The sequence below is a fragment of the Camelina sativa genome, chromosome 4 (genome assembly GCF_000633955.1).
Source record: "Camelina sativa cultivar DH55 chromosome 4, Cs, whole genome shotgun sequence".
Taxonomy (NCBI): domain Eukaryota; kingdom Viridiplantae; phylum Streptophyta; class Magnoliopsida; order Brassicales; family Brassicaceae; genus Camelina; species Camelina sativa.
Window position 1 is genome coordinate 7,719,351 of NC_025688.1, and position 12,427 is coordinate 7,731,777.

Consider the following 12,427-nt stretch of genomic DNA (forward strand, 5'->3'; position numbering starts at 1 on the left):
ATATTTTAATCATAATAAATTAGTCATTTGTAAAAGTTAATCCCGGAGCAAAATACATACAAGACGTATTCATTGATTTTATTGTAGGTTTGCAAATTAGTTATTTACTCGAATCATTTGTTATATAACAATCTTAAATAAATATTGTATTGATCCGCGAATATTATATTTCCAAGTAAAATCATGTAATTAGTAAAGTTAAGAAATAAATATTTTCTTTATTTGGTTATACACGCTGGCAAATAGATCCACTAATAAAAATTAGACTTTTCAAACAAGAAACTAAATTTTTTTAAAATCCAACCTTTTCCATTTTTAAAAAGCCAAAATATAGGAAAATTCAAAGAAACGAGGACTCTCTTCTTCTTCTTCTTCTCCTCTTTATTTACTAGTTGTTCACTTCTGCACATGATCCTCGTCTCTCTCCCTCTCTCTCAATCACAAGTTTCAGTTACACAGCTAAACTAACGTATCTGATTTGATCAGATCACTGTTTTGTCTGTGTAACAAAACACAAACGATCCAGTTTTTATGGAAAATTTAATGAAACAGTGACGACTCTGTTTTTTATTCTTCTCCCTCCCTTCTCTCTCTCTCTGTTCTTCTCTTCTTCATTCATGGCTCCAAATTCAGTAGCAGTGACAATGGAGAAGCCAGACAACTTCTCTTTACTAGAGATCAACGGCTCAGATCCATCCTCATTCCCGGACAAGCGTAAATCAATCAGCCCTAAGCAATTCTCATGGTTCCTCCTCCTCAAAGCTCACAGAGTCATCTCGTGTCTCTCGTGGCTCGTCGCTTCCGTCAAGAAACGTATCGCCTTTTCAGCCAAGAACGTAAACGAAGAAGAAGATCCAAAAAGCAGAGGGAAACAGATGTACAGATTCATCAAAGCTTGTCTTGTTATCTCCATAGTTGCCTTGTCCATAGAAATCGTCGCTCACTACAAGAAATGGAATCTTGATCTCATTAACCGACCGTCTTGGGAGGTTTACGGACTCGTCGAATGGTCTTACATGGCTTGGCTCTCGTTTCGATCCGATTACATCGCTCCCCTTGTCATCACTCTATCAAGATTCTGCACTGTCCTCTTCTTGATCCAGTCTCTTGATCGGTTAGTCCTCTGTCTCGGTTGCTTCTGGATCAAATTTAAAAAGATCGAACCTATGCTCAAAGACGAAGCTATCGATTTAGAAGACCCATCCAGTTTCCCAATGGTTCTTATTCAGATCCCAATGTGCAACGAACGAGAGGTAAACTACAAATACTCTGTTTTTGCTCTGTTTTTGTCACTCTGTTTTGAGTTTTGTTAAGTGATTATTCTTGTGTTGTTATTGTTAGGTGTATGAACAATCAATAGGAGCAGCTTCACAACTTGACTGGCCAAAGGATAGGATCTTAATTCAAGTTCTAGACGATTCGGATGACCCGAATTTACAGCTTTTGATCAAGGAGGAAGTAGCGGTATGGGCCGAGAAAGGCGTAAACATAATTTACAGGCATAGGTTGATCAGAACTGGTTACAAAGCTGGGAATTTGAAATCAGCCATGACTTGTGACTACGTTAAAGATTACGAGTTTGTGACAATCTTTGACGCAGATTTCACACCTAATCCTGATTTCCTCAAGAGGACTGTTCCTCATTTCCAGGTAACAAAACACAATGTATCTAAAAAAGGAAACTTTTTTCTTCATGTTTCGTAATTTACGATGATGTTTTAGAGAAAATTCAGTGAAAAAGATTTGTTCTTTTAAACACTTTATTTTTTAGTTAGAAAATATTTTTTCAATATACTCATCACCGACAGTTGTCTTTTTTTTTCTTTTCCTTTTTTCATCAAGTGGGTCATGTTCTAAGTAACCGACAAATTTCTATATTGTTTAGGTAAATCTTTTTTTTTTTTTTTGGTTTTATGTTATAAACATCCAAGTTGTTACATATATCATGTATGAAATCAAAGTAACCGACAAATATAAAATTACAAAATCATGACTTTCTCTAGTTGATTTCTTTTTCCAGCACAGCAAAGTCTTCAGAGTAAATCTAGTTATATAGCTAACCTTGAATTAGGTTTGATAGTGTTTTGATTGTTCCTCTGTATAAATAATTGCATATCTTAATTTTTTTAATGAGTTATTTCTATTGTGAAAAATCACAAAATTTAAATTATTTTTGTTTATTTTCCATACCCTACCTAAATAGCATATCGTATTTTTTCATGTGGGTTGTTGGAGTGGATTTCCAAGTGATAGAGACGCCGATTTTGAGTAGTCATTAGCTCTTGAAATTTTATTTTATTTTATATTGTTATCTTTTATGCGAAACGTTTTTGAAATAATCAAGATTCTGTTTTTGTCTGAAAATTCAATATTTGATTAGAAGAAGAGGATTTATAAAAGAGAATGTTGTGTTGTTTGTTTTGCAGGGTAATCCAGAGCTAGGACTAGTCCAAGCAAGGTGGTCATTTGTAAACAAAGACGAGAATCTCCTCACAAGGCTGCAAAACATAAACTTATGTTTCCACTTTGAAGTAGAACAGCAAGTGAACGGTGTGTTTCTCAACTTCTTCGGTTTCAACGGAACCGCAGGAGTTTGGAGAATCAAGGCATTGGAAGAATCTGGTGGATGGCTCGAGAGAACGACCGTGGAAGATATGGATATCGCGGTTAGAGCGCATCTTAACGGATGGAAGTTCATTTACCTCAATGACGTTGAAGTCACTTGCGAGTTGCCTGAGTCTTATGAAGCTTACAAGAAGCAACAACATCGTTGGCATTCTGGTCCTATGCAGCTGTTCCGGTTATGCCTTCCTTCAATTATCAAATCAAAGGTAAAATTTGATTTCTACAACTAGTGATTAGTAGTTTATAAGCAGTCAAAACATCAGTACATATACTCAATTGTTTGTTTTTGCAGATATCGGTTTGGAAGAAGGCGAATTTGATCTTCCTTTTCTTTCTCCTAAGGAAGCTGATTCTACCGTTTTACTCATTCACTCTCTTTTGCATCATCCTTCCATTGACCATGTTCATCCCTGAAGCCGAGCTTCCCTTGTGGATCATCTGTTACGTTCCTATCTTCATTTCACTTCTCAACATTCTCCCGTCGCCTAAATCTTTCCCTTTCTTAGTCCCTTACCTCCTTTTCGAAAACACAATGTCTATAACCAAGTTCAACGCCATGATCTCTGGGCTGTTCCAGTTCGGATCGGCTTACGAGTGGGTTGTGACAAAGAAAACCGGGAGATCATCAGAATCCGACTTGCTAGCGTTTGCTGAAAAGGAAGAGAAGTTGCATAGGAGAAACTCAGAGTCCGGTTTGGAGCTTCTGAGCAAACTTAAGGAACAAGAGACCAATCTTGCAGGGCAAGGAACCGCAAAGAAGGGTCTTGGAGGGCTAATGAGGCCGAAGAACAAGAGGAAGACGAACATGGTGTTCAAGAAAGAGCTGGGGCTTGCGTTCTTGCTGCTAACCGCAGCTGCAAGGAGTTTTCTATCGGCACACGGTCTTCACTTCTACTTCTTGCTGTTTCAGGGTCTGTCTTTCTTGGTTGTAGGGTTGGATTTGATCGGAGAACAGATCAGCTAGACTCACACTAAATCAAGACAGAGAAGAAGGAAACAAATACCGTTTATATTGGCTATTTTTTGTTTGTTTTTTTATTCTTTTCCCTTTCTTATATGTGGGTTTTTTATACATAATTTTCAAGAACTTATAATGTCCAGTTTCAGATAAATGAATTGAAACGAATTTGTTATATGATTTTGGCATAACTGTTGTGATAATCATAGCTCTTAGATGTTATTATTGTATTAAGAGTCGTTTGGATTCTTCTAATTTCAAAATAAAAGAAGAGTCAGCCAGATTTAGTAAACTTTTTTTAGATTGTGTTCAAAAGGTTTCAAGGTTTTGTTCTGCTCCTACGTTAATTGTAGAGTATGGGATTACATGTTTTTGTTTTACCGTCTGTTTCTACACAGCGCCAAGTTAATGCGATCCCCTTTTTTTTTTTTTTTGGCAATATCTTAAAAATTTGGGAATTTAATTTATTAATCAGAGAGCTTGATACTCTTTTGCTAATTTTTAAAGTTTGCTAATTTTTTATTTTGCCATTTCCCCCCCCCCCCTTTGTTGTCTTATTTTTTGCTTGCTCTGGAAGGCAAAAACCCTAGTATTGTATGTGTAATATATTAAGCCGTTTTCCCATGGAAAACAAGATTAGAAACATTATTGCTTGTGTTCTCAAAATCGAAACCGAAGAAAAATCATTAATCTCGCACAGGGATTTCTAGGTCTGCTCAGTTTTTGTCTACACTGTCAATGCAGTTACTCTGTTTGTTTTAGATCTCTCTGTCCAAGGCTTTATGTTCGATTTTGTTTTTAGGTCAGTGTATCACGAACATCATGGGAATCTGGAACTGTATGGGGAAAACATCACTATTCATATTTGGTCTTGGATTCTACACACGTAAGTCGCTGTAAAGGTTCTTGAGGATCATCGTTTAGTTTATAATTGTAGGCTGTTGTTTTGCTTGTTGAGAAAGTAAGCCTGATGTATGTGTTATTTTTGTCTTTCCTTCAGATGCTGCTTTATTCTCTAAGTCAGATCATCAGGTAAGCGCATCTATCCCAAATCCCAATAAAGCTCTTTAGCTTTTGTAAAGACGCGATAATTATTGATTGAATTTCTCATGTATTTCAGACGCTTAAGACTCAGTTGGAATCCTTGAAAGAGGTAAAAGGCAATAAACGTTTTTATGATTTTGAAAGGATTCAATGTATATTTGATTTTCTCTTTTTAATGTGTCTACTTGAATATCTCATGTTTCAGACAGTTAAGGTTCAGATGGAGTCCTTTAAAGAGGTAAAAGCAAGAAATGCCTTATGATGATTAGTTTTGAAAAGACATCAAATAGTTATGATGTTTCTGTAATGTCTTGTCATGTTTCAGCCTTCTAATGCTCAAATGGCTAAGTATCGAGAAATCGAACAAAAATTGGAGGCTAAGTATAGAGAGATGGAAAAGAAGTTGGACCATCTTGTGAAGGTAAAATCAAGTAACTAGTGCATCTAACATTTGTTTGTTTGATTTTGAAAGGACAATAGATTTGGTTTGATCCACAATGTCTTCTTATGTTTCAGTTGTCTACAACTCAAATCTTCGAGTTGAAAGTAACTAAAGAGAAGTGTTGCAGTGATTTGTGGAAAGCAAGGACACAATCAGAAGAAACCATCTGACTAAATTATTAGGCCTTTGATGAGTTTTTTAGAGTTGTTATGAATGATCAATGAATTGAGTGATTTCCTATTCCCCAAGATGAGTATAAAGGGATTTGATACATAAATGGGACAATGGTATTACATGCATGTTTCTTCATCAAGTAACATCTATCATATTGTACTCAAATACAAATCATTGAGAAGTCCGACATTTTGTATATATGCTACCACAATATATTTTTTTTAATGCGCAAGAGATCCTAAATTATTTTGTTTATGAGAAATTTAATGAGTGAGTGGGTGTCAGATAAACAAAATAATTTAGAGGATTTAATTAATGGTTACTATATATGTATCATTGCGTAAAACCGTAAAAGTTTTTTAAAAGACAATTATCCAAAAAAAAAAACTTGAAGCAAAACATTACTTTTGTTTCAGAATCTCTAAAAGGTTGTCAAATTTCTAGAACGAAACCAAATTTGCGTCCAACCCTTGAACTTGGAGGTTTATTGTTTTGTTGTGTACGGACTAGCCGATCAATGAGCTTTAACAAGCTTCTGCGGAGGCATCGAGGTGTCACCATGCCTTCAACAGTTCAGTTCATGGCAAATAGAATAAGCTGAAGCATAAAAAGGTATACCTAAGCATGAATCTGGTAAAAAGTTTGTAAGTTGACCTGGAGATCAGCAAGAGGAGATCATAATATGAAGTTATTAACCATTAAATCGTTAAAATAGGGGAATTTTGCATATACACCAACTTTTCTACAAAGTAATATAACTTACATCCACTTCCAGTTATTGTTATACTTTTTATATGTCTATTGACTACACTACCTTCTAACTTAAACTTTATTAACAACAATACATTTAAACTACTATCTTACGATTTTTATATCTTTCTCTATTATCTCCATCTCTCTAATATTTTCTCTCTCTTTCGCTCACTATCAAAACACCAATAGCTAGATTCACACTTTCCTCTCTCTAAAATGTAACTTCTTCTCCTTCCATGGCTTCTCTGATTGTCTCTATCTATTTCTCTCCAAACTCAACCCTTTCTTCTCGATCCTATTGTCTCTCTTTTATCTCACACACTTTCATTTTTCTATTTTCTTATCATCCTCTCTTTATCTCTCATCTTCAAACTATAATTAGATTGATGTTTGATTTGAACAATAAGTGAATGATGCTTTTCAGATGTAGAAAGGTTTAATTTGGGATTTTAGGTTGTTGATTCAGTTATGATTTGTGAAATTATTCTTTTAAAAGGGGAATACTTTCCTCAGGTTAGACTATCAAACTTTGCTCAATTGCTTCTCATAACTATCCGACACTTGGGTCTAGTCTTCTCCAAGAGTTTCCTTTTGTGTTTTGTCATGTATAAAATCAATGCAAACAGATTGTGATGTCATTCAATTCAGTAAATCAAAAATTAACAAGGGATTTGTTAAAACAATGAAAATTCTTGGGAAAATTGAAATATCATCTATATTACTAGCAAGAATGACCTGCTCATGGCCATAAAATCATAATAAAAATTTTAGAGCAAAAAGCAGTACCATAATCATTCTAACTAATTCTTACGGCTTCTCAGGTGTTCATTTTCAGAAGAATGGCAAGGTTCTTCAATGTGGAAAGCACAACAAAACCACCTACGCATCTTTTCCAAAATTTTCTTGCACAAACACATATTTGGTGTCCACGCAGTAATGACCATATGGATAGATTCTTGTGGCATCAACATATTTGGTATCCACGCAGTAATGACCACACCATGAACACACCAACATATTTGGTATCCACGCAGTAATGACCATATGTCAGATTCTTGTGGCATCAACACAATGTCTTGAACACTAGAACACAAACACAAACACAAACACAAGTTAATGTGTCCACAAAACTCTATCCATTAAACTACGAGAAGAATCTAAAGAATGTTTCTATGCGAGAAGAAGTTGAACACACCAACATAATAACAATCGAACTGGTTTCACAACACGAAGACTATCATTTTTTTGTATCCATAAAAGTTTGTCCAAGATAAACTATCCATTTAGATGTCTTTTAGCCAAAACGTTTTTGTCTTATGTTTCCAACTAGAATCGGAAATGTTAGAAGTGTCACAAGCCTACAGCGAAATTAACAAAACAAAAATAACAAAATCAAACTAGTGGTGACCTCTGATTTTATTCATCATGATTCACAAAATCATTCACATTATGGTATATTTCCAAAAATTACAAATGAATTTTGTAAAGGTAGATAATTTTGTAATTGAACAAAGAAAGTGTAATGGAATCGACACAACCTCCTAGTAAGAAAGTGTATCGAACAAGGAAAGTGGAACTAATTCGATCGTAGAGATGACCGCATCTGGTGGAGGCCTTTCAACAGTAGATGATGATTGTTGTTGACTCCCCATCAGAGTTTGATGATACGATTTGAGATTAGTAAAATGACGACGGAGAATAAAAAAGTAAACATAATTGAGATGACAGTGGGGAAGAATTAGGAATCTTGTGGTTCAATAATAGATGATATGGGCTTCTTGCGGTGGGTGAATGACGGTGGTGGAGAATTAGGGAACTCGTAGTCAATAACGGTGGGGAAAAATTAACACTTAAATGTCGTACAAGTCCATAGATCTAAAAAAAAAGGCAATGAACTCGTAGCCACCCCATAAAAAGCAAATGAGTCGTATTGCTTATTGACACAAACACACAAACTCCCACAACCGTAGGATTATAATTATCTACCTTAAATCCAACGGTCAAGCAACAATACAATTTCATATGTTTAGTGCATACATGGCAAGAGTATATATAATTGTCTGAAAATGAGTTTCTGCGTACAAAAATCTTCAGAAAAGTGAACCTTACACCCAAAGTAGGTCTATTTGCAAACTTAAACTCCCAATAAACTCCCAAAGTAGGTGTAAGTGCTATTCGATCTCCCTTAAAATATTCATGAAGCTGGATCGTTGAAAACTCTGTTTGAAAATTGATAAAACCAATCTCCGTAGGCTTTAACTATACTACACAACATAATGAAACAGCGGACTTGTAGTCATCAGTGATTGATTAATACTAAACGTAAACGATGATATAGAATTTTATGTTAACACTTAACACTCATTAAAACTCGACCAATATGAAAGTAGGTTTTAATGATTTATACTTTAAAAGAAAATATTTATCTTCTTTTAAATGGGGTTTGTAGTCAACTCTTTTTTCAATTTTGACGGCATAGTTCAATACGATGTACTACACAATGCGGGTCCACTAAATCACATGCTTCACAAGAATCACAACTGTGTCTACCTATTATCACAAATTGTTCTTATCTATCCTTCAATTTATTTTTCTTCTAAATAACGTGTTTTCTTATAATCAAACAAACTACAAGTCTACAACCAACGGATTAAGTCTGCAACAGCTTAGAATGTATCTAGCATCGTTTCATCATTAATTCATTATATCATCTCCATACATTCATAACCATGATGATTTCACACGATCTCATCATCTAACACCATATTCGTATATCTTCATCACATCACTTATATATAATATATCAATCCATCATCATCACCACATTACCATAATTATCAAGTTAACAACATAACCATTTTTTTAAATGACAATGAATGCTATACTAATATATATCTGAAGAAATAAATGTAGTATCAGAGATAATATTAATCCAAATATCTAATTTCTTATAACTAGTACCAGAGATAATATTAATCCAAATATCTAATTTCTTATCACTAATAAAGTACCTGGGTTTTGTACGTATAAATGTTTTTAGCAACAGTATGTATAAATTATATTGCCAATAATCAGAATCATTTTGTATTTTTAATATGAATTTTATAGTTTCAAACTAATATTCTTTTATGCTTTCAATTATGACACCCAAAAAATAGAGTTAAAATAACATATGTATGTGAAAAAGAGGAATATATAATCACATATTTCTAAAATATATTTTTTGGTGAGGAACTGTTGGGTCAGAACTCAGTTGTACTCCACCTTAGTTGTTGCCGTCTCTGCAAACCTAGGTTCGAATCTTGTGTTGTGTCTCTCTCTTTAAGGAGAAGTAGATGGCCACTGGACCAATAAAGAAACTATTTTGAAATATACTCAAATTTATATATTCATACAACAAAGTAAAAGTAGATATTTCATTTCATATTCCAAATTTATATGTTATACAACAAATAAACAAAACGTGGTTGGTATAACTTTATCAACACAATAATATCTTCAATATTTAGCTTAAACAAATTATTTCGTTATTTTCAAAGTGTATTTTCTCATTTTTATATATATATTTGTATAAATTAGATGGACAAAAGAAAAGACACAAACATATTTGGATTTTCTTGACTGTCGATATCATAGGATATTTTGGACCATTCCAGTTGTATTTTGCTGTTATCTCTTCTTCCGTTTGGGCATTACAGACACAAAATAACAATTGTTAACCAAACCCCAAGACACCTATTTATTATCATTCAGCACCGACATTAAAACAAAATTATAGAATCACAAATACATTTAAAAAATGTTAATGCGGTGATTATTATATAAAATCATCACATAGATATTTGGACTACCATTACACAACCCAAACAAGGTTTCTTGAACTCAGTGCTGTTTAAGTATGATTTAGGGGACCATTCCGTTATCATAATTTTTGCATTGGTAAAGTAATCATATTCTTTATTTCAACTAACGGTACAAATTACATAATCAAGCAAAATACTTTAAGTAAAACGTCTTTTTTTGGTTTACAACACAAATTGTCCCGAATGATTTAAAACTCGAAAGTAATACTATCTTAATTGAGTATTATTATTATGTACCAAAACTTATAATAGTTCTGAATTTTCTGTGAACATTAAACACGTAATGCGTGTCCCACTATTATTTTTGACAACATAGTATGCCACTTGATTATTACTATTAGATTTTGTTTTTTTTTGTTTTTTGTTAAAGGGTTGTTTTATTAGATTATAACTAAGTGAGACCTTCCTCTTTGGTTTTGAATATTTTGATGATGGAAAAGGGTTTTGAAAGAGGTTTTCCAAAGTGTCATACATACTTGTAAACTTAAATTTAAACCATAAAAGAATAAACCCATCCATATCATATATGCTGTATTACCGAATCGCCACGTAAAAATTAAGTAATCGAATAAAATCCATGAGAGACTTTGTAGATATTGCTGCTTCACTGTCTTTTCCGCGTGGATGAGAGAGCAGATAACACATACAAGAAAATAGTTTAGCTGCATGTGAACTACGTAATGTCCGTCAATTTCTCTGTTTCGCCAATTTTTCTCTAATAATTTAATTTATCAACACGAATAATTGAACAAAACACATGCATCATCAATTCATAAATGTAACTGTCTTACACATTAGCAATTTCTGTTTTTCGTAACTTCTTTTCCGAACCTATTATTATGTTATCTTTTACCTCAATCATGTGAAATCTCCACCTTTCATTACTCATAAATAATGACATTGACCTCTCTCTCCTTTTTAGTTTTTTCTTAAGTATACAACATGTTAGATGATCATCATCAACTCATACTAACATATTCAAAATAACATAGCATTTTACGTGATATTACGATATGTTAAACAATTTTTATAAATGCCCCTTCAATTTTTTATTTTTTAGCATTTCGCATCATTGTCATAATTTCTCTTTAATTAAAGAGAATGTGACTAAAATTTTTGTTCTCCACCTTACCAAAAAAAAAGAGAGAATTTGTTAAACATATACCTCTTTTGGAATTTATAAACAATGGTAATTTCTGCTAAATCAAATCTAACATAGACTGGATATAGAAAATAATCAATTTGAGTTTTTCATTTTCTAGTTATTCAACCATTTTGAAAATCCTTTTGTAAAATAAATTAAAATAAAACTATAAAAATTATTTACTGGAAATCAAAAGCTCTTCCAGCTTTCCAAACCACAACAAATAAACAAACCAACACTGTTTTATTGCCAAGTTAAAAGTTACGCAAGTTAAACCAAATCCTCCACACACCTTCACCCCAAGTTTTGACTTTACACACATCCCCGTGATTGGTGTGGACCGTACATCGGCGCGTCACCTCCACCCTCCCTCCCATTCTCTCCATTATAACCTCATCTTCCTCTCTCTCTCTCTCTCTCTTCTGCTACAACAATGGCTTCAACACTCAAATCACTCTTCCTCCTCCTCCTCTTCCTCTTCTTCTTCACAGCTCAATCTCGCTTAACCGCAAACTTCTACTCGAAAACATGCCCAAGATTCCTCGACATAGTCCGAGACACAATCACAAACAAACAGATCACAACACCAACCACCGCAGCCGCCGTGATCCGCCTCTTCTTCCACGACTGTTTCCCTAACGGCTGCGACGCCTCAGTCCTAATCTCCTCAACGCCATTCAACACAGCTGAACGTGACTCATCCATCAACCTCTCGCTCCCCGGAGACGGCTTCGACGTCATTGTCCGAGCCAAAACAGCTCTCGAACTCGCTTGTCCCAACACTGTTTCTTGTTCCGACATCATCTCCGTCGCGACACGTGACCTTTTAATAACCGTCGGTGGTCCTTACTACGACGTTTACCTTGGCCGTCGTGATTCAAGAACCTCTAAATCTTCTCTTTTAAACGATCTTCTTCCTCTTCCTTCTTCGCCAATCTCTAAACTCATTCACCAGTTTGAATCCAAAGGCTTCAGTGTTCAAGAAATGGTTGCTCTGAGTGGTGCTCATTCAATTGGGTTTTCACATTGTAAAGAGTTTGCGGGTCGGGTGGGTCTTAATAACACCGGGTATAACCCGAGATTCGCGGTGGCTTTGAAGAAAGCTTGTGCTAATTACCCTAAAGATCCGACTATTTCAGTGTTTAATGATATTATGACTCCTAATAAGTTTGATAATATGTATTATCAGAATATACCAAAGGGTCTTGGGTTACTTGAATCGGATCATGGGTTATATTCTGACCCGAGAACCCGACCTTTTGTTGATCTTTATGCTAAGGATCAAGATCGGTTTTTCAAAGATTTTGCTAGAGCTATGCAGAAGTTGAGTCTTTTTGGTGTCAAGACTGGTCGAAGAGGAGAGATCCGAAGAAGGTGCGATGCCATTAATTGAGTTTATGTTTATTTTTATATTTTTATTTTTT

General features: G+C 34.4%; 3 protein-coding genes across 4 annotated transcripts in view; all 3 read left to right on the forward strand.

The window, feature by feature from the left end:
- LOC104780060 (xyloglucan glycosyltransferase 4) lies at window positions 342-3,798 on the forward strand. The gene is made up of 4 exons (XM_010504517.2): window positions 342-1,253; window positions 1,342-1,650; window positions 2,427-2,831; window positions 2,918-3,798. Exons 1-4 carry the CDS (start codon window positions 618-620, stop codon window positions 3,587-3,589), a joined length of 2,022 nt encoding a protein of 673 aa, XP_010502819.1. The 5' UTR covers window positions 342-617; the 3' UTR covers window positions 3,590-3,798.
- Window positions 4,406-5,239, forward strand: LOC104783654. The gene is made up of 6 exons (XM_010508784.1): window positions 4,406-4,469; window positions 4,584-4,615; window positions 4,704-4,736; window positions 4,833-4,865; window positions 4,953-5,048; window positions 5,144-5,239. Exons 1-6 carry the CDS (start codon window positions 4,406-4,408, stop codon window positions 5,237-5,239), a joined length of 354 nt encoding a protein of 117 aa, XP_010507086.1.
- Window positions 11,292-12,427, forward strand: part of LOC104780061 (peroxidase 31-like) — a 5,014-nt gene continuing 3,878 nt past the window's right edge. The window contains exon 1 of one of the 2 annotated variants that reach the window (XM_010504519.2): window positions 11,292-12,340. In XM_010504519.2, coding sequence (XP_010502821.1) covers window positions 11,437-12,340 — 904 coding nt within the window. In that variant the 5' untranslated portion in view covers window positions 11,292-11,436. Of the gene's footprint in view, window positions 12,403-12,427 lie in introns of those variants that run through there. The other variant, XM_010504518.2, reaches the window with a different exon arrangement.

Excerpts from the sequence above, each read along its gene's own strand:
- LOC104780060 (XM_010504517.2), top strand. The coding sequence starts at position 618 with ATGGCTCCAAATTCAGTAGCAGTGACAATGGAGAAGCCAGACAACTTC. Across the intron at positions 1,651-2,426 it reads GGACTGTTCCTCATTTCCAG|GGTAATCCAGAGCTAGGACT; the intron begins GTAACAAAACAC and ends TTTGTTTTGCAG. Across the intron at positions 2,832-2,917 it reads CTTCAATTATCAAATCAAAG|ATATCGGTTTGGAAGAAGGC; the intron begins GTAAAATTTGAT and ends TTGTTTTTGCAG.
- LOC104783654 (XM_010508784.1), top strand. The coding sequence starts at position 4,406 with ATGGGAATCTGGAACTGTATGGGGAAAACATCACTATTCATATTTGGT. Across the intron at positions 4,737-4,832 it reads AGTTGGAATCCTTGAAAGAG|ACAGTTAAGGTTCAGATGGA; the intron begins GTAAAAGGCAAT and ends CTCATGTTTCAG. Across the intron at positions 4,866-4,952 it reads AGATGGAGTCCTTTAAAGAG|CCTTCTAATGCTCAAATGGC; the intron begins GTAAAAGCAAGA and ends GTCATGTTTCAG.